The 21,039-nt window shown below is 48.8% G+C and overlaps 2 protein-coding genes across 5 annotated transcripts in view; both read left to right on the top strand.

The window, feature by feature from the left end:
- The window catches only part of dis3l2 (DIS3 like 3'-5' exoribonuclease 2), a 28,709-nt gene extending 25,247 nt beyond the window's left edge, over window positions 1-3,462 (top strand). The window contains 3 exon segments of the mRNA XM_060057824.1: window positions 14-118; window positions 478-582; window positions 1,603-3,462. Of these exon segments, the coding sequence (XP_059913807.1) occupies window positions 14-118; window positions 478-582; window positions 1,603-1,704 (312 nt within the window). The 3' untranslated portion in view covers window positions 1,705-3,462.
- Window positions 3,463-5,216: 1,754 nt separating this feature from the next.
- The window catches only part of LOC132462342 (unconventional myosin-VIIa-like), a 42,200-nt gene continuing 26,377 nt past the window's right edge, over window positions 5,217-21,039 (top strand). Inside the window, exons 1-16 of one of the 4 annotated variants that reach the window (XM_060057820.1) lie at window positions 5,217-5,357; window positions 5,665-5,741; window positions 6,049-6,150; window positions 9,336-9,488; window positions 9,823-9,891; window positions 10,246-10,361; window positions 10,844-10,965; window positions 14,404-14,546; window positions 14,879-14,992; window positions 15,224-15,377; window positions 15,621-15,697; window positions 16,953-17,072; window positions 17,183-17,325; window positions 18,548-18,758; window positions 19,083-19,218; window positions 19,307-19,476. In XM_060057820.1, the coding sequence (XP_059913803.1) occupies window positions 5,730-5,741; window positions 6,049-6,150; window positions 9,336-9,488; window positions 9,823-9,891; window positions 10,246-10,361; window positions 10,844-10,965; window positions 14,404-14,546; window positions 14,879-14,992; window positions 15,224-15,377; window positions 15,621-15,697; window positions 16,953-17,072; window positions 17,183-17,325; window positions 18,548-18,758; window positions 19,083-19,218; window positions 19,307-19,476 (1,842 nt within the window). In that variant the 5' untranslated portion in view covers window positions 5,217-5,357; window positions 5,665-5,729. Of the gene's footprint in view, window positions 5,397-5,664; window positions 5,742-6,048; window positions 6,151-9,335; window positions 9,489-9,822; window positions 9,892-10,245; window positions 10,362-10,843; window positions 10,966-14,403; window positions 14,547-14,878; window positions 14,993-15,223; window positions 15,378-15,620; window positions 15,698-16,952; window positions 17,073-17,182; window positions 17,326-18,547; window positions 18,759-19,082; window positions 19,219-19,306; window positions 19,477-21,039 lie in introns of all 4 variants that reach the window. The other 3 variants (XM_060057822.1, XM_060057819.1, XM_060057823.1) reach the window with 3 other exon arrangements.

Genomic DNA, 21,039 nt, shown 5'->3' with positions numbered 1-21,039 from the left:
GTGTGTGTTCTAGGAGTGTGGACCCCTGGAGTCAGAGGCCATGGTGTCGGGGGTTCTTGACGAGTCCTTTGACGTGCTGGTCCTCAGCTACGGCGTGCAGAAACGCATCTACTGCAAGGTGAGCTCCTGGTACCCCCTCCTGGTACCCCCTCCTGGTACCTCCTCCTGGTACCCCCTCCTGGTACCCCCTCCTGGTACCCCCTCCTGGTACCCCCTCCTGGTGGGCCATCATGCCAGGCAGGAAGCTGTATTGTGGGTTCAAACCGTGATGTCTGCCCTCTCCCCATAGGCTAAGAACATTGACCAGAGTTCACTACTCGTGTCCCATTGGCTAGAATCTTCTCCTCAACAACGAGCAATAATGAATATCAATTCATCTGTCTGTCTGTCCCTGTCTCTGTCTGTCCCTGTTTCTCTGTCTGTCTCTGTCTGTCTGTCTCTCTGTCTGTCTCTGTCTGTCTCTGTCCCTGTGTTCAGTCCATGGTGGGTCTGGAGTCCTTCCAGCACCACCGGGTGGGGAAGAGGGGAGAGATCACCCTGGTGTGGGCCCCGGAGGGCCCCGGAGGAGCTGCGGTCCGCCAGGTGAGAGAGAGATATAAGATAGATAAGATATATAAAAGAAGAATCAGTTAACTCCATTCACTGAACGGGGCGATCCACTTTATTTCCAGCGCTCCCAACACAGAGGCCCTGTTTACACGAAGGGAAACCGCAGATATTTCCACGTGGTTTGGCCTCTCATTCACACGAAAACGGGGAGAAACGGGGTTTTAGGTTCTGAAGCGTCACATTATCCGCCAGGAAATGCTTAACGTCATATGAGCCATAGATATATATATTAACAAGGGAGAGAGAGAGAGAGGGCGTTAGAGTCTAATATATATATATAGAGAGAGAGAGAGAGAGAGAGAGAGAGAGCGTTAGAGTCTAATATATATATATAGAGAGAGAGAGAGAGAGGGCGTTAGAGTCTAATATATATATAGAGAGAGAGAGAGAGAGAGAGAGAGAGAGAGCGGGCGTTAGAGAGAGAGAGAGAGAGAGAGAGAGCGGGCGTTAGAGAGAGAGAGAGAGAGAGTGTGTGTTAGAGTCTAATACAGAGAGGATGGAGACAGAGAGAGAGAGAGAGAGTGTGTTAGAGTCTAATACAGAGAGGATGGAGACGGAGAGAGAGAGGGAGAGAGAGAGAGAGAGAGAGAGAGAGTGTGTGTTAGAGTCTAATACAGAGAGGATGGAGACACAGAGAGAGAGAGAGAGTGTGTGTGTTAGAGTCTAATACAGAGAGGATGGAGACAGAGAGAGAGAGAGAGAGTTTGTGTTAGAGTCTAATACAGAGAGGATGGAGACACAGAGAGAGAGAGAGAGAGAGTGTTAGAGTCTAATACAGAGAGGATGGAGACAGAGAGAGAGAGAGCGGGCGTTAGAGAGAGAGAGAGAGAGAGAGAGAGAGAGTGTGTGTGTTAGAGTCTAATACAGAGAGGATGGAGACAGAGAGCGCTCCCTGCTGGTTCGGCCTTCAGAATACTGTTAGCGGTATTTCGGGGTGCTTCTGTCGACCAGTAACACCTCCTGTCCAACCTGTCCTCCCTCCCCTCCCTGCAGGTCATCTCCGTGTTCTCCTTGGTGGAGGTGCAGCTCCGAGCGGACGAGGCTGCCCTTAAGTACAGTGCCTTGCTCAAGAGGCCCCTGGACAAGGAAGCCTAAAGAACAAACGACCAAGTAACCTCATCACTGACATCCCGTGGACACATCTAGGGCAGCATACAAAGAAAAAGAATAGGAGTACTTTTACCTTGCTCCGTTGAATTGCACATGTTTTTATGTTGTGATTTAGATGTTAGCGACAGTAGGATAGGACGGATGAAAATGTGATGGTTTGATTAGGGAGATGGTTTAGTTGCAGTTAAAGGTAAAGTCAACTACTGTTTAACTCGCTGGCAGTTAAACCAACCTAACCGCCTTCTTTCCAAACGGGCCTTAGTATCATTAATGTCTGATAAATGTTTTGCATGCAAGCTTCTATACACCGTATAAAAGCAACTCAAACATATATTCAAACAAACCAGAAAATTCTTTAATTAACACATTATCTTATTAACACAGCCTGTTTTAACCAAAGTGACTTTTTTTGGTCATAATCCTTTTTAAAATCCTTGTTGGGTTTTTATCTGATCTGGTCTTATGTTTGAAGACCGTAACATTTGGGGAATTGGACTTGATTTTGATTAATCTTTACACAGTTCAATTTAAACGAAAAAGCTGTAGGAGAAAGTTTGCATTTTGAGAATCATATTTTATATCCCAGCTTTCTGGATATTTGTCCGTGCCAATTTAAAGTCGGTGTTATCGGGAAACCAAAAATCCTTTTAATTTGAAAGTGAAGATTTGCTTGTCAAATTGATTTCCTTCTTGTACATTGAGGTCCAGGCTGTTCTCAATATGCCTCTTATGTTTCTAAAAGGACTCGCACTCAACATGTTCAAGATACCCCGCCACCTAATGTAAAAATTATTTCTTTAAATAATGAATGTATTGACTTTTTTTCACTCTACCATATTTTTCGTGCGTCAAATGTAGTTCATCTGTTGGATCCCAGAGGGAGTCTGACGACGGCTGGAGAGACTTGCACGAGTATGAAGACATTTCTTTTAATTCTTTAAAAGTCAAGTGTCTATTGTGGAGGAAATGCCTTGGACAAATGTTAACTGTCATTTTAAGTTGTGAAGAGGCCTTGAGATTCATGGTATTTAATGTGTACCGGAGTTCCTTGTTCTGCCTTTTTTCTAATTTATTTAGCGGAGGAGGGGGTCGCCCTTAGCTCAGTGTGCGGTAGAGCTACAGCGTCATCTAATCAGCTGTTCACGTATTCATCTACGCAACACGCTAAACTTATCCATATGTTACGATTTAGGCTTTGTCTGATGTGCTTGAACGTACAGTCAGGCCACTCCAACCACACATTATACTTCTACTGGTTCCGTTTTTTGTTGTTCATCTCCTTAAACACGTTCGCCGTCAAAGATGAATGGCATTTTAACCGCTTTTTTTTTATCTTTGTTTTTAAATTTGAACAAGGTTTGGGTCGATTCCCGTTACACATTTGTAGTATTATGTTCATGGACTGTGGTAAAGACTGGATATTTTATTTATTACAAACATAGTTACAGTTCATCGCACCTTTTTCCGTTATTTTAAAGTGCAGTATTTTAAAATATTTTTTTAAGGCTAAAGAGAAATGTGTATGTGTATTGACAGATCTTCAAAGCTTCAAATATATTCTCATCAGTTTCATTTACATTGTTAGGTTTCCTTGGTTTTCAAATGTGTGAAATTGTTTCTCTTGAGTTATGCAGAAACAAACTGTATATTTAATCAGAATCATTTCACGCAGCGCCAATGTTTGAGGTCTTCATTAATTGTTCAATAAATCCATTGACACTAGCTGTCCTTTGCGGACAAGAACTCTGGCTCTTCACTTATGTATCGTCTTATTTATGTATCATCTTATTTATTCATTGTTAAGACTGAAGCAAGCCTTTTTTTTTTCCAACTGGCAACTTAATTGATTCGTAGTCCTGTGACGTACATGTTGACATCACAGTTTTACAATTATTAATTACATCCTCTGCGTCTTCGGGAGGGTATATTTAAGATAATGGGCAAATGACGAATCTCTTGTGTTCTTGATTATCATCCGGGTGTGTCTATTTATGAAATGAAACCATGATCCCCGTGGCACCGGTCTGTTTCTAGGTGCGTCTTCGGTCTACTTCCTGGGATTTAATATTAAGGTCAACATTGACCCGGGTCCACCTTTTGGTATTTAAATTGGAAACTTCTTTACTTTTATTAATGCTGGTAGTACTCTAATGATAAATCTTAATTCTAACATTATTGGCATCAACCGTTTAGGTAACTGCATTATTTTAAGATCTTAATTTGTTGGTTGACTCATTTTTGACTAACGGAGGTATCACTTGAATGTACCAGTGAGCATTCCTACATTAAGTAGAATTGATTGCCTTTTAAGTTACATAATATAAAAAGATCACCATAAAATAAACAACGCATTGTGAATTGCACAGCGATATCTTCAGGAACTCCCCCAGACCTCTAAGCTGCATCGCTCTTCCAGGAGTCCTGCCTTCTCAGCGACCCTGATGTCTTCCGCTGGGCGATGGATCTCTGCAGGTCAGGCTGAACACGCCCTCCTGCACTCGACTGCCCCGCAGTGCTGTGAACTAAACTCTGCTTCCACGTCCGCACAGCAGGGCGTCCAACCTCCTAATGAGGCGAACAATGTCGTGGTTTACGGCGGCCATAAATACATGCTGAATGATAATTAAAATAAACGCAGCAACCAGTTAATTTAGTTAATCTATATTATATATAGAATGATCAGATTAACTGGTTGCTGTATGTTTTACAGGCCGCCTGGGGAAAAGTCCTTCCTGGCATTATTAATGCACACATGTATGTTTGAGTACACAACACCAGATAATACAAAGATGATAGGAAATAGTTTGATCACACTAATTGTTCACTCTGACCTACAGGTTTGCCTGTGCTCTGACGTGAGGCTCCAGTAGCAAAGCTTATTTAGGTTACGTATTTCTTTCGCCTTAGGTTTCTAGTACCTTCCCCGCCTTAGACTCACCCTTATCCACCAGCATACCGCATAGCACGCTTTGGAGTTTGTCCCAGAGAAGCCGGGAAGACTCACCCCTCAATTACTGGAGTCTTCATTTATAGACGCCTTTATGGTTTTATTACGGAGCCAGGGTCACAGCCAAGGTCCAACAGCGCTCTCTTGCTTTCTACCTTATTTTGTTTACGGTTTGTGTACAGTACATGTTCATATTTGTACGAATATTTTGTATTTCAAGGATAAAATGTGTCCAACGTTCATTTGTTTGTAAGTGTTTTGTAACAGTGATATATATACTGTATATATCATGTATATATATATATATAGTGATTTTTCATATTTTGGATTTGGATGAATAAATAAAAGATACATAACTGAATGTGAATTCCTTTCTCAGACGTTTGAAGTTGGAATCCAAGGCCTTCCTCTAAGCCAGCCCTTAAACCTAGTCTACCTGTAGTGAACCCAGAGGAAAAGGACCCCAATCAGGTGGTCCGCCCTGGGCCCGCCCGCCGCCCTGTGACCCGCTGGTTTACTGTAAAGTCAGAGGGTTCTTCTCTTTTCCAACTCCTTCTTCGTGCAGCTTGAGGAAGTTCAAAGTCAACGAGCCATAAATGATCAGAATCTGTGGGAGCTATCAGCTTGGCCGTTCCTTCGCCCTCTCACTCTCCTGCCAGACGGGAAGCAGACCACAGCTCGGCTCCCGGAGGTACCATCTGAGATTCATTTAAATTCAAAGGATTGTCAGGTAAACCTGTCTTCTATCATGGCATGGTGATTATGTGCCAATAATCATTCTGGCATCGTTTCCCGACCATCGATTAATGGAAACTTGGGAAGTTAAACTTGATCATTTGAACATTTATTTTAGAGTCGACATTGGCAGGAGAAGCGTTTTATCTTCCTAGGTTCTTTTCGGTCTACATGTTTACATTCACTGCCAGGAGTGTATATTGCATATGTATATCGATGTGTTTCTGGAACGAGGTCATTCACTCCCTGCACATCTCTGACAGACCTGACAGACCGACTATGCCATCGAGCCAACCTCTGCTTTGTATGAAATAAGAAAAGCTGGGAGATGCTGCGAAAGGTAAGTCCTGACAACGTATGAGTGAATTGAACCGTTAAACACGACTGCTGGGTGATCTGTGATCAGTATTGGTGATCACAGATCAGGAAGCAGCATCGCTGTTGCTCAATACTTTCTCCTGCAGCGGTGTCCTTTAAAAAGTCAGTTATTCAGTTATGGAATAACCATAAGCCGCCAGGAAGGAAACAGTTGATCAGTGGTTTATCTTGAAGGCTTCATGACGCCAACAGATTGACGTCATATTTATATTATATGTGATATTCAACATAATGTAACTGATGTTCATGCTTTGTGTGTCTTTTTGAAGGGGGAGTGGGTGTGGGTGGACTCCAAAATAGGGGTACCCATTGGGGCCAGGGTGAAGAAGGCAGATACTAATCAATGTCTGTTGGTGGATGATGAGGGGAAGGTAACTACACACACCATCCCTGTGTGTGTGTGTGTGTGTGTGTGTGTGTGTGTGTGTGTGTGTGTGTGTGTGTGTGTGTGTGTGTGTGTGTGTGTGTGTGTGTGTGTGTGTGTGTGTGTCAGAGATTGTGTGTCAGAGATTGTGTGTGCCAGTGTGTCTATATGTGTGTGCCAGTTTGAGTGTCTCTATATGTGGTGGTTTGAGATACCAAAACAACAAAATAACTCCTTGTAAATACCGAGTGTCTCTCTTGAATACTGCTTGGACCCAGTTCTCTGTGGAGAAGTAAATATACATGTTGTATATATTTGGAGTGCTGATGCGTTACCTGCAGGTTGGTGGATTGCTTGGTCGCACGGTTGAAAAGTTTTCAGCTTGTTGGTTGGTTACTTGGTAAGATTGTTGGTTACTTGGTTAGCTTGTTGGTTGGTTGGTTAGTTTGTTGGTTGGTTATTTGGTTAGCTTGTTGGTTGGTTGGTTAGTTTGTTGGTTAGATATTTGGTTAGCTTGTTGGTTGGTTATTTGGTTAGCTTGTTGCTTACTTGGTTAGCTTGTTGGTTGGTTGTTTGGTTAGCTTGTTGGTTGGTTGTTTGGTTAGCTTGTTGGTTGGTTATTTGGTTAGCTTGTTGGTTACTTGGTTAGCTTGTTGGTTGGTTGTTTGGTTAGCTTGTTGGTTGGTTATTTGGTTAGCTTCTTGGTTGGTTGGTTGGTTATTTGGTTAGCTTGTTGGTTGGTTATTTGGTAAGCTTGTTGGGGGAGCGTGTCTATGTTCCCCGGGTCCTATGTTCCCCGGGTCCTATGTTCCCCGGGTCCTATGTTCCCCTCTTTGTATGAGACTGGGGAACATAGGACCCTTTTTTTAAGCGGGGGCATCCAACCCCGGTCTCCCGGATGTCAGTCGAGGACGTTAACCACTGCTCCAAGTTGGACACCTTGGCTGAATTGGAAACCTAGGCTTTCTGCTCAGTGGTCAGAGTTTGTCTTCCATGCCGTGGGTGTGTTGTAGTTGATGGGCTGGCAGGTTCGAGACTTGTGAAGCCCTATGTTCCCATCATTCTAAGGATTTATTTTTCCTGTGTTCCCCTCCTGAAGTCCAATACAAGACTAAGCTGACAATTAAATATATGTTTTGTAAATAAAGTGTGCCAGTGATTATTCAATAGATCAGCGACTCAATAGTTTCCGTTATTAGAGGTGAAAGTATAATGACATTTAGTTTTAAACTCTCCACAAGGGTGCACAATACAATGGAGAACAGGTAGGATAATAAAAGGAAGAGCTAAGCCTTGATGCAAGACAATATGATTAGGGGTGGGAATATACAAACATGAGTAATTCTAGATTTAAAAAGCAAAAAAATGAACTGCAAGGTAACCAGAAAGTAGCTGCTGTGCAAATGTAAATTTTGGGCTGCTTGAGCCAAGGTGCGCCATGTGACGGTAGACCTGCTGGCCGTGCTGAGAGTCTACCGTAAGGATTGATAGACTGCGGGGAACATAGGGATGACCCCCTTGTGGGATGGTTGGTTAGCTTGTTGGTTATTTGGTGAGATGGTTGGTTGGTTGTTTCGTCAGCTTGTTGGTTATTTGGTTAGCTGGTAGGTTGGTTATCTTTATGGGGTCAGCCCTATTTTCCCACAGTTCAATTTATTTTCTTATTTCTAAGATTTTTCTCAAAATGAAACCTTATGGTCCCATATTTCTAGGACATTTTCAAAATTAGGTCTTGTGTTCCTCATATTTCCCTTCCATTTATGCCCTATCCCAAAAGATTATTGGAAGCACTTTATAGTAAATTAATGAGTAATCTTTTTCCACAATATTTGGTGAAAGCATAGCAGACAGGATTACGGTTGGTGCTAACCCTAGCATAGCAGACAGGATTACGGTTGGTGCTAACCCTAGCATAGCAGACAGGATTACGGTTGGTGCTAACCCTAGCATAGCAGACAGGATTACGGTTGGTGCTAACCCTAGCATAGCAGACAGGATTACGGTTGGTGCTAACCCTAGCATAGCAGACAGGATTACGGTTGGTGCTAACCCTAGCATAGCAGACAGGATTACGGTTGGTGCTAACCCTAGCATAGCAGACAGGATTACGGTTGGTGCTAACCCTAGCATAGCAGACAGGATTACGGTTGGTGCTAACCCAAGCTCAATGCAAGATGTTGTGGCTCAAGTGAGGCAGGATCCAACCGTACCAGTGAAGTGTGGGAACATAGGGCTAGGTTAGGGTTAGGGGTTAGAGGTTAGGGTTTAGGCTAGGGTTAGAGGTTAGGGTTAAAGATAGGGCTAGGTTAGAGGTTAGGGTTAGGGGTTAGAGGTTAGGGTTAGGGTTTAGGCTAGGGTTAGGGTTAGGGGTTAGAGGTTAGGGTAAGGGGTTAGAGGTTAGGGTTAAAGCTGGAGTTTGGGTTAGGGGTTAGAGGTTTGGCTTTAGGCTAGGGTTAGGGAAAGGGGTTAGAGGTTAGGCTTTAGGTTAGGGTAAGGGGTTAGAGGTTAGGGTTTAGGCTAGGGTTAGGGTTAGGGGCTAGAGGTTAGGCTTTAGGCTAGGGTTAGGGTTAGAGGTTAGGGTTTAGGCTTTAGGCTAGGGTTAGGGTAAGGGGTTAGAGGTTTGGCTTTAGGCTAGGGTTAGGGTAAGGGGTTAGAGGTTAGGCTTTAGGCTAGGGTTAGGGTTAGGGGCTAGAGGTTAGGCTTTAGGCTAGGGTTAGGGTAAGGGGTTAGAGGTTAGGCTTTAGGCTAGGGTTAGGGTTAGGGGCTAGAGGTTAGGCTTTAGGCTAGGGTTAGGGTAAGGGGTAGAGGTTAGGGTTTAGGCTAGGGTTAGGGTTAGGGGCTAGAGGTTAGGCTCTAGGCTAGGGTTAGGGTAAGGGGTTAGAGGTTAGGCTTTAGGCTAGGGTTAGGGTAAGGGGTTAGAGGTTAGGGTAGAGGTTAGGGTTTAGGCTAGGGTTAGGGTTAGGGGCTAGAGGTTAGGCTTTAGGCTAGGGTTAGGGTAAGGGGTAGAGGTTAGGGTTTAGGCTAGGGTTAGGGTAAGGGGTAGAGGTTAGGGTTTAGGCTAGGGTTAGGGTTAGGGGCTAGAGGTTAGGCTTTAGGCTAGGGTTAGGGTAAGGGGTTAGAGGTTAGGCTTTAGGCTAGGGTTAGGGTTAGGGGCTAGAGGTTAGAGCTAAGCGCCTGCGTCTGGTCCCCCAGGAGCGCGTGCTGAAGGCCGATCAGCAGGCCTCAGCCCGGCCCATGCACGCCACGTCGGTGGAGGGCGTGGACGACATGATCCAGCTGGGAGACCTGTCGGAGGCCGGCCTGCTCAGGAACCTGCTGGTGCGACACCGGAAGGGCCTGATCTACGTAGGTCCACGCAAGCACGCGCACGCACGCGCGCGCACACACACACACACACGGAGGGATGGTCGTTGGCCATGGTTCTTCTGATTCTGTCCGGTTTGAGTTTATGTTTGAAAGCATGAAATCGTCTACAGCTGTTCGAGCTAAGAGTATATCAAGCTATATATAGATACAAATAAGCCACGTTGGATAATAACATCTGATCTAAAGTCAATCTATGACGGATGAAGGGGAACCACGTGTTGTTGTCTTGCCAAAGCCGGGCGAATACCAGCTTTGTGTTTCTGTGTGGGCTGATCGTCACGGCGACATTTAACTGTCCTCTGCACCACCACAGACGTACACAGGATCTGTTTTGGTGGCAGTGAACCCGTACAAAGACCTGCCCCTCTACACCCAAGAACAGGTGAGGCTTTAAGGACTAGAATATGATTATGGATCATCTTTATTTATACAGCCTTTCAAAACAAAGTGGGCGGTAAAAGCTGATTCACAATGAAATGTTTTTTTGTCTGTTTTCATGCTGAAGCTAAAGTAACTAAGGATAAATAGCTTCCTTGTAGACCTCGTTTGTGAATGCCCGGTTCCCAGTCTCCCCTGACCGTCCCTGGTGAGAAGGGATCCTTTATCCCCTCTTCTCATGCTTCCTTCTGAAGGTTTCCTTTCTCCGGATGAGGGTTTTCCATTCCTTCCTCAATAGGTTTCAGGGTGGCCTTGGACCGCTGGGCCTGACACCGTGTGTTGTTGTCTCCACCCACAGGTGAAGCTGTACCACGGACAGAAGCTGGGCGAGCTTCCTCCTCACGTGTTCGCCATCGCCGACACCTGCTACTACAACCTGAAGCGCTACGACACCGACCAGTGCTGCATCATCAGGTCCCACACACACACACACACACACACACACACACACCTTTAACCCCAGTATAAGGGAAGGGTTTACGTAAACACACCCACCCACAAACACACACTTAATGAGGGTGTCAGGGGATACACTTTATTACTGTTGTAATGGTTTTTATTCTGGTTTCCTTGAAAGAACAACCAGAGTTACTTATTCACTGATAACTCACTTTCTTGTCTTTATCTATTTCTACCACCCTGTTTCTCTCTCTCTCTCTCTCTGTCTCTCTGTTTCTCTCTCTCTCTGTCTCTCTCTCTGTCTCTCTCTCTCTCTCTCTCTCTCTCTCTCTCTCTCTCTCTCTCTCTCTCTCTCTCTCTCTCTCTCTCTCTCTCTCTCTCTCTCTCTCTCTCTCTCTCTCGCTGTTTCTGTCTCTCGCTCGCTCGCAGTCACTCACTCACTCACTCACTCACTCACTCACTCACTCACTCACTCACTCTGTCTGTCTCTCTCTCAGTGGCGAGTCTGGAGCGGGGAAGACGGAGAGCTCCAAGCTGATCCTCCAGTACCTGGCTGCCATCAGCGGCCGGCGGTCCAACCTGGAGCAGCAGATCCTGGAGTCCAACCCCATCCTGGAGGGTACTAACACAGACACTGAACCCCCTCCTGGAGGGTACTACCACAGACACTGAACCCCCTCCTGGAGGGTACTACCACAGACACTGAACCCCCTCCTGGAGGGTACTACCACAGACACTGAACCCCCTCCTGGAGGGTACTAACACAGACACTGAACCCCCTCCTGGAGGGTACTAACACAGACACTGAACCCCCTCCTGGAGGGTACTCACACAGACACTGAACCCCCTCCTGGAGGGTACTAACACAGACACTGAACCCCCTCCTGGAGGGTACTAACACAGACACTGAACCCCCTCCTGGAGGGTACTCACACAGACACTGAACCCCCTCCTGGAGGGTACTAACACAGACACTGAACCCCCTCCTGGAGGGTACTAACACAGACACTGAACCCCCTCCTGGAGGGTACTAACACAGACACTGAACCCCCTCCTGGAGGGTACTAACACAGACACTGAACCCCCTCCTGGAGGGTACTAACACAGACACTGAACCCCCTCCTGGAGGGTACTCACACAGACACTGAACCCCCTCCTGGAGGGTACTCACACAGACACTGAACCCCCTCCTGCAGGGTACTAACACAGACACTGAACCCCCTCCTGGAGGGTACTAACACAGACACTGAACCCCCTCCTGGAGGGTACTCACACAGACACTGAACCCCCTCCTGGAGGGTACTCACACAGACACTGAACCCCCTCCTGGAGGGTACTCACACAGACACTGAACCCCCTCCTGGAGGGTACTAACACAGACACTGAACCCCCTCCTGGAGGGTACTAACACAGACACTGAACCCCCTCCTGGAGGGTACTAACACAGACACTGAACCCCCTCCTGGAGGGTACTAACACAGACACTGAACCCCCTCCTGGAGGGTACTCACACAGACACTGAACCCCCTCCTGGAGGGTACTAACACAGACACTGAACCCCCTCCTGGAGGGTACTAACACAGACACTGAACCCCCTCCTGGAGGGTACTAACACAGACACTGAACCCCCTCCTGGAGGGTACTCACACAGACACTGAACCCCCTCCTGGAGGGTACTCACACAGACACTGAACCCCCTCCTGGAGGGTACTCACACAGACACTGAACCCCCTCCTGGAGGGTACTCACACAGACACTGAACCCCCTCCTGGAGGGTACTAACACAGACACTGAACCCCCTCCTGGAGGGTACTAACACAGACACTGAACCCCCTCCTGGAGGGTACTAACACAGACACTAAACCCCCTCCTGGAGGGTACTAACACAGACACTGAACCCCCTCCTGGAGGGTACTAACACAGACACTGAACCCCCTCCTGGAGGGTACTAACACAGACACTGAACCCCCTCCTGGAGGGTACTAACACAGACACTGAACCCCCTCCTGGAGGGTACTAACACAGACACTGAACCCCCTCCTGGAGGGTACTAACACAGACACTGAACCCCCTCCTGGAGGGTACTAACACAGACACTGAACCCCCTCCTGGAGGGTACTCACACAGACACTGAACCCCCTCCTGGAGGGTACTCACACAGACACTGAACCCCCTCCTGGAGGGTACTAACACAGACACTGAACCCCCTCCTGGAGGGTACTAACACAGACACTGAACCCCCTCCTGGAGGGTACTAACACAGACACTGAACCCCCTCCTGGAGGGTACTCACACAGACACTGAACCCCCTCCTGGAGGGTACTAACACAGACACTGAACCCCCTCCTGGAGGGTACTAACACAGACACTGAACCCCCTCCTGGAGGGTACTAACACAGACACTAAACCCCCTCCTGGAGGGTACTCACACAGACACTGAACCCCCTCCTGGAGGGTACTAACACAGACACTGAACCCCCTCCTGGAGGGTACTAACACAGACACTGAACCCCCTCCTGGAGGGTACTAACACAGACACTGAACCCCCTCCTGGAGGGTACTAACACAGACACTGAACCCCCTCCTGGAGGGTACTAACACAGACACTGAACCCCCTCCTGGAGGGTACTCACACAGACACTGAACCCCCTCCTGGAGGGTACTCACACAGACACTGAACCCCCTCCTGGAGGGTACTAACACAGACACTGAACCCCCTCCTGGAGGGTACTCACACAGACACTGAACCCCCTCCTGGAGGGTACTCACACAGACACTGAACCCCCTCCTGGAGGGTACTAACACAGACACTGAACCCCCTCCTGGAGGGTACTAACACAGACACTGAACCCCCTCCTGGAGGGTACTAACACAGACACTGAACCCCCTCCTGGAGGGTACTAACACAGACACTGAACCCCCTCCTGGAGGGTACTAACACAGATACTGAACCCCCTCCTGGAGGGTACTCACACAGACACTGAACCCCCTCCTGGAGGGTACTCACACAGACACTGAACCCCCTCCTGGAGGGTACTCACACAGACACTGAACCCCCTCCTGGAGGGTACTCACACAGACACTGAACCCCCTCCTGGAGGGTACTCACACAGACACTGAACCCCCTCCTGGAGGGTACTCACACAGACACACTGCAGTACCGACAGTACATCACCCAGAGGCAGGGGCAGTGCATGGAGGAGGGAGGGATGAGTGCATGAGGAGGGAGGGATGAGTGCATGGGGGAGGGAGGGATGAGTGCATGGGGGAGGGAGGGATGAGTGCATGGGGGAGGGAGGGAGGAGTGCATGGGGGAGGGATGGAGGAGGGAGGGATGAGTGCATGGGGGAGGGAGGGAGGAGGGAGGGATGAATGCATGGGGGAGGGAGGGAGGAGGGAGGGATGAATGCATGGAGGAGGGAGGGAGGAGGGAGGGATGAATGCATGGGGGAGGGATGGGGGAGGGAGGGATGAGTGCATGGGGGAGGGAGGGAGGAGGGAGGGATGAATGCATGGGGGAGGGAGGGAGGAGGGAGGGATGAATGCATGGGGGAGGGAGGGAGGAGGGAGGGATGAATGCATGGGGGAGGGAGGGAGGAGGGAGGGATGAGTGCATGGGTTTTTCGATGGAGTGAGTGAATCGTTTGGGAGTGAGTGAGTGAAGGAGGGAGGGAGTGAGTGAGTGAAGGAGGGAGGGAGTGAGTTTGAGTGAAGGAGGGAGGGAGTGAGTGAGTGAAGGAGGGAGGGAGGGAGTGAGTTTGAGTGAAGGAGGGAGGGAGTGAGTGAGTGAAGGAAGGAGGGAGGGAGTGAGTGAGTGAAGGAGGGAGGGAGTGAGTTTGAGTGAAGGAGGGAGGGAGTGAGTTTGAGTATGGGTGGGTGATTGAGTATGGGTGTGTTTTGTTAGTTAGGGAGTGAGTTAGCGTGTGAGTGAGTGAGGTCGGGATGGAGTGAATAAGTGAATTTGTGCGTTATTGAGTAAATATTAAAGACTAAACGGGGCGTTCTGTCATGGAGCTAGTGAGCTGAACTCATGAGCGCCTCCCTCCGACTCCCCCAGCCTTTGGGAACGCTAAAACCATCCGCAACGACAACTCCAGCCGCTTCGGGAAGTACCTGGAGATCTCCTTCAACCAGGACGGGGCCATCGAGGGGGCACGGGTGGAGCAGTACCTTCTGGAGAAGTGCCGTGTCTGTCACCAGGTGGGACCCCCCCCTCAATACGCCAGCAAGATGGAGGATCCATAAAATACCATACCTTTACCAGTCACATCCGTTACATGTATTTAACCTCTAGAGCTCCGGGTTAAGCCCCCCATCACTGCCCCTCCCAGAGCTAAACTAAACTCAAATATTTGGTTGATATTTACTTTTATTTTATTTTACTTTGCTTTTCAAAACCTTGTCTTTTAAAAAAACATTTTTCTTTGGCTTCGTCAGAGAAACGTCATAATGAGTGAAATTAACCATTGTTCCTGTTGTTTAACGGTATTGTTTTGGTAAACATGTGGGCTAAACGCTAATGACCCCCCCAGGCTGAGGCAGAAAGGAACTTCCACATCTTCTACTGTATGCTGGCCGGCCTGACCGCGGAGCAGAAGGACAAGCTGAGTCTGAAAGACGCCAAAGCGTACAAGTTCCTCACTCGGGTATGGAACTCTCCGTTGGATGTTTGATTGTTCGAGTCCCGTCAGGTGTTATTGTGTATTAAGATTTTGTGAATTATAACCGAATCTCATACATACTGAAAATACCTCCCCATAAATTCTTAAATTATAGCTCTTACTCATCGTCACAGGGCAAACAGTTGGTAAATGTACATTTGTTAGTTTCTTCGATGGTTAACCTCTGACCTATGAACCGACTCCCCGGTCCGCCAGGGGGGCAGCATCGTGTGCAACGGTCGGGACGACGCCAAAGACTTCGGCCGCATCGGCGGCGCCCTGAAGGTCCTGACCTTCAGAGAGAGCCAGAGCTGGGAGATCTACAAGCTGCTGGCGGCCATCTTGCATCTGGGAAACATCAGCTTTGAAGGCAAGGCCTTCCTTCTGGAGGGGCTTCTGGAAGGGCTAAGTTCTGGAAGCGAAAGCAGGCCACTGCTGTTTTAAAGAAACAAGAATCCTTTTTTTAACTATTGAGACTGAAATAGAGTATCACAAATTCAGTCCAGATAATTAGTATGGACCTACCCAAGTAAATAAAATGTATATTTTAAACTACGTTTAATGCATTCAAATTGTCTAGAAGATGTGGTTTGATGTATCTGTGCCTCTACAGAGACGTCCCAGAACAACATGGACAGCAGTAATGTCTGCAGCTCAGAACACTTCACCCTGGCCTCCAGTATGCTGGAGGTAAGCTGACTGTTATCACCCCACCTCACCCTCGCTCCTTCACAGGCAGGAAGCACAGGGACGCACTACCCTCAACTGAACTCTCTACACAGGGAGGGTAGCAGAAGGCCCACTGCACAGGGAGGGTAGCAGAAGGCCCACTGCACAGGGAGGGTAACAGAAGGCCCACTGCACAGGGAGGGTAACAGAAGGCCCACTGCACAGGGAGGGTAGCAGAAGGCCCACTGCACAGGGAGGGTAACAGAAGGCCCACTGCACAGGGAGGGTAGCAGAAGGCCCACTGCACAGGGAGGGTAACAGAAGGCCCACTGCACAGGGAGGGTAACAGAAGGCCCACTGCACAGGGAGGGTAGCAGAAGGCCCACTGCACAGGGAGGGTAGCAGAAGGCCCACTGCACAGGGAGGGTAACAGAAGGCCCACTGCACAGGGAGGGTAACAGAAGGCCCACTGCACAGGGAGGGTAACAGAAGGCCCACTGCACAGGGAGGGTAGCAGAAGGCCCACTGCACAGGGAGGGTAGCAGAAGGCCCACTGCACAGGGAGGGTAGCAGAAGGCCCACTGCACAGGGAGGGTAACAGAAGGCCCACTGCACAGGGAGGGTAGCAGAAGGCCCACTGCACAGGGAGGGTAACAGAAGGCCCACTGCACAGGGAGGGTAGCAGAAGGCCCACTGCACAGGGAGGGTAGCAGAAGGCCCACTGCACAGGGAGGGTAACAGAAGGCCCACTGCACAGGGAGGGTAACAGAAGGCCCACTGCACAGGGAGGGTAACAGAAGGCCCACTGCACAGGGAGGGTAGCAGAAGGCCCACTGCACAGGGAGGGTAGCAGAAGGCCCACTGCACAGGGAGGGTAGCAGAAGGCCCACTGCACAGGGAGGGTAACAGAAGGCCCACTGCACAGGGAGGGTAGCAGAAGGCCCACTGCACAGGGAGGGTAACAGAAGGCCCACTGCACAGGGAGGGTAGCAGAAGGCCCACTGCACAGGGAGGGTAACAGAAGGCCCACTGCACAGGGAGGGTAGCAGAAGGCCCACTGCACAGGGAGGGTAGCAGGCCCACTGCACAGGGAGGGTAACAGAAGGCCCACTGCACAGGGAGGGTAGCAGAAGGCCCACTGCACAGGGAGGACATAACATGGAGATGAGGAGCAATGTGTGGGTCCAACATAGGGGCTGTTAGTTGATGTTACACCGCCTACTCTCCACCTGAGTACAGGTCTGCTGAACGTGGGTGCGTTTGTTTTACCCTCCAGGTGCCAGCGGACGTGCTGGAGAGGAGCATGACCCAGCGCTCCTTCCTGACCAACAGAGAGACCGTGACCAAGCCCCTCAACAAAGAGCAGGCTGCAGACTGCAGGGACGCCCTGGTCAAGGTATCAAACGCACCCCTCAATCTCTGTCAATGGACAGCATGGGTGAAAGCAGGTGGAGAGGTCCTGTGTGCGCGTGACAGTGGGAACGTTGTGTGTGTGGAACGTCCCAGGCCGTCTACAACAAGATGTTCCTGTGGATCGTGGGGAAGATCAACGGCATTATCGGCAAGGCGGTGAAAGAGGACTCTGGCTCCTCCCATCGCTCCATCGGCCTGCTGGACATATTCGGCTTTGAGAACTTCTTGATCAACAGGTAAAGACCGTTTCTGACCGCAGCCCGCGGCCGTCTATTTGACCATCTCATCAAAACAGTTGGTTTATGAGAGGGTGAGATGACCCCGTTCTACAAGGAGAACCTCCACTTTAAAGTGTTGGTTTATGAGAGGGTGAGATGACCCCGTTCTACAAGGAGAACCTCCACTTTAAAGTGTTGGTTTATGAGAGGGTGAGATGACCCCGTTCTACAAGGAGAACCTCCACTTTAAAGTGTTGGTTTATGAGAGGGTGAGATGACCCCGTTCTACAAGGAGAACCTCTGCATTAAAGTGTTGGTTTATGAGAGGGTGAGATGACCCCGTTCTACAAGGAGAACCTCCACTTTAAAGTGTTGGTTTATGAGAGGGTGAGATGACCCCGTTCTACAAGGAGAACCTCTGCATTAAAGTGTTGGTTATGAGAGGGTGAGCTCACCCCGTTCTACAAGGAGAACCTCTGCATTAAAGTGTTGGTTATGAGAGGGTGAGCTCACCCCGTTCTACAAGGAGAACCTCTGCATTAGGCTACATGAGAGCGAGTGAGAGGGGCGTGGCCAAACGTTGCCAAACCCCAGGTCCCTCTAGCACAAGGTTAGGGTTAGGGTTAGGGTTAGGGCTAAGGGGTTAGGGCTAACCCTAACCCTAAACCCCAGGTCCCTCTAGCACGAGGTTAGGGTTAGGGTTAGGGTTAGGGCTAAGGGGTTAGGGCTAACCCTAAGCCTAACCCCCAGGTCCCTCTAGCACGAGGTTAGGGTTAGGGCTAACCCTAACCCTAACCCTAAACCCCAGGTCCCTCTAGCACGAGGTTAGGGTTAGGGCTAAGGGGTTAGGGCTAACCCTAAGCCTAACCCCCAGGTCCCTCTAGCACGAGCTCGGGGGGAAACCGCCTCTCTGGAAAAAAGCGATCTCGCCGAAAAGTAGAAGACTTTTTGTGTTTACAGAGAATTTCCACCAACATTAATTACCAACATTTATGAGCAACCGTAATAGATGTGAGTGTGCCTACCCTTTAACGTCAGCTGATGCTATTGCGGGGGGACAGTAATAGATGTGAGTGTGCCTACCCTTTAACGTCAGCTGATGCTTTATTGCGGGGGGACAGTAATAGATGTGAGTGTGCCTACCCTTTAACGTCAGCTGATGCTTTATTGCGGGGGGACAGTAATAGATGTGAGTGTGCCTACCCTTTAACGTCAGCTGATGCTTTATTGCGGGGGACAGTTTCGAGCAGCTGTGCATCAACCTGGCCAATGAGAAGCTCCAGCAGTTCTTCGTGGTGAACATCTTCGAGCTGGAGCAGAAGGAGTACTTCCGGCAGGGTGTGGTCTGGGACAACATCACCTTCAGCGACAACAAGCCGACCCTGGAGCTCCTGGTGTCGAAGCCCTGCAACCTGCTGGCCATGATCGACGAGGAGAGCCAGTTCCCCAAGGTAGGGCCTGGGTACCCCTCGGAGCAGAGCGCTGGATCCCGCCCCCGGACCACTGTTTGGAGACGGTGGGACGGACTAGTGGAAGGGATGGATGGATGGTGGATGAATGAATGAGTGGGTATATGGACGGATGAATTGGAGGTTCGATCTATGCATTGTTGGGAGGGTGGAGGATGGAGGGATGATGGAATAACAATGGATGGATCAATGAATTGCAAGGGCGGATTGAGGGATGAATGGATGAGAGGACAGATGGGAGGACAGATGATTGATGGGTGGATGAATGGATGGATTGATCTCGTCGTGTTTCTCGTCGTGTTCCAGGGCACGGATAGCACTATGCTGTACAAGATGAACCAGCAGCACAAGGAGAACAAAGGCTACGTCTCATCAAAGAATGAACACGACAGCCAATTTGGCATCAAACACTTTGCCGGACAAGTTTTCTACGACTCTAACGGTATCCAACACATTACCAGTCTAAACGGATCGTTCAAAACATTGTTCAACATGATTGGTGAAGTTAAGGAGCTTTTTTCTCTTTTCAGGATTCTTGGAGAAAAACCGCGATGCCATCAGCTCCAACATCATCATGATGATCAGCATATCAAAGAATAAGTTGCTTCATGACATATTTAAAAGTGAACTTTCAAACAAAGGCGTGAAGAAGTCTGCGAACAACAAGGTCACCATAATAACTCCCACGCATTCCCTACGGGTATGTAAATTGTGTGGCAAACTTTGGGGATTTGATCAAAGGCAGTTCAGAGTGAACACAGATAGTGGTCTATGAGTAGCAGATCAGAGTCAGGCATCTTAACTTGGACGTTGATTGAAGGGGATTGAAGCCAGGACCTTCTGGCTCAAAACTCTTTTGGCCACATGCATGAGAACACCAGTACATTAAAAAGCCTTTCATAAACATGAAATGTTCAAAGTCCAGACATCCTAAACTGTGCCCACAAGTAAAGAAATGTAATACATATGATCAAAATAAAAGGAAAAATAATAAAAACGAGAGAGAGATAAAAAAAAAAAGTGATTACCGCTGCTATTTAAATAAATTGCTCCTGACCACTAACCGCTACAAGACACAGACAACCAAAAGGAACCTGTTGTCGAGTCATATGAGATCCAGTTTAGCCTCCAACCACCCCCCCTAACCCCGCCCACCCTAACCCCGCCCACCACCCTAACCCCGCCCACCACCCTAACCCCGCCCACCACCCTAACCCCGCCCACCAACACCCCTAACCCCGCCCACCCTAACCCCGCCCACCACCCTAACCCCGCCCACCACCACCCCTAGTCTGGCTGAACGGAAGTGGACAGCGTCTATTGCTTAGCGGCCGATTTGGCCGCGACTCCTCCCCTTCCGGTTGCTGACGTTACAGTATTGTGCTCCCCCTCAAACTCGAAAACTAGGCAGTATGGCGAGTTTTGAAGAGGACTTTGACGGCGCTGTAAAGTTGGCATGTTTGGCTCTTTCCGTGGACACATCTCTGGACAGTATAACATTGTTTTCCAAAGAGACACATGAATAGCAGTTGGTGGGAAATGGCTATAGGCCTACAGACAAGTTTTCGAAATTGTTTGTGGAACTAGACATCCAATCTTGTTTAATTTTAATATAATGTAATTACTGATTACTGACTCTGATTTCATTACAATGGTAGGACCACAACATAGCCTATTTTGACATTACCTTGGAGACTCCGTCTGGCAGGATTCTTCCCGGGGACGATGCGTTTGCGGTCACGATTATCGCCGGTTGGTGTGGATTTGGCGCATCGTTTCACTCTGACAGCGGCATGAGCGTTTGACATGGATTTAACCAATGAACCGATCCGTTCCACTTCACAATAGCTCCTACGGTATTTCTTTAGTAGTGTTCTACAAGAATCACATATAAATGTTAAAACGTCGTTCGTTTTTATAGGTCCCGTGAGCTCCTCAAGGGCCAAAGTGTATGGTGGCTTGAAATCATCGTGACAAAGAATCAAACGATGTTTGTTCTTTTTATCTATAAAATTATCTCCACATAGGCGACATACATCGTTAATGTTTTTTTGTGGCGTTTGGGATTGAGCCATTTCTGACAGCCTCTGAACGTCAAGAAGTTCCGTCAAAATAATTTCCCCCCCGGCACTATTTTGCATGGACACAACTGCTGCTTCCCGGGCTTAGCCCCGCCCTAGACGATTGTGATTGGTTTAAAGAAATAAAAACAGGCCCGCCCAGTTTCCCCACGGATAGACGGCTCGAGGTAGCGTGGCTCCAG

The sequence above is a fragment of the Gadus macrocephalus genome, chromosome 8, assembly GCF_031168955.1.
Source record: "Gadus macrocephalus chromosome 8, ASM3116895v1".
Lineage (NCBI taxonomy): Eukaryota > Metazoa > Chordata > Actinopteri > Gadiformes > Gadidae > Gadus > Gadus macrocephalus.
This window is presented reverse-complemented; position numbering and strand designations above follow the sequence as displayed.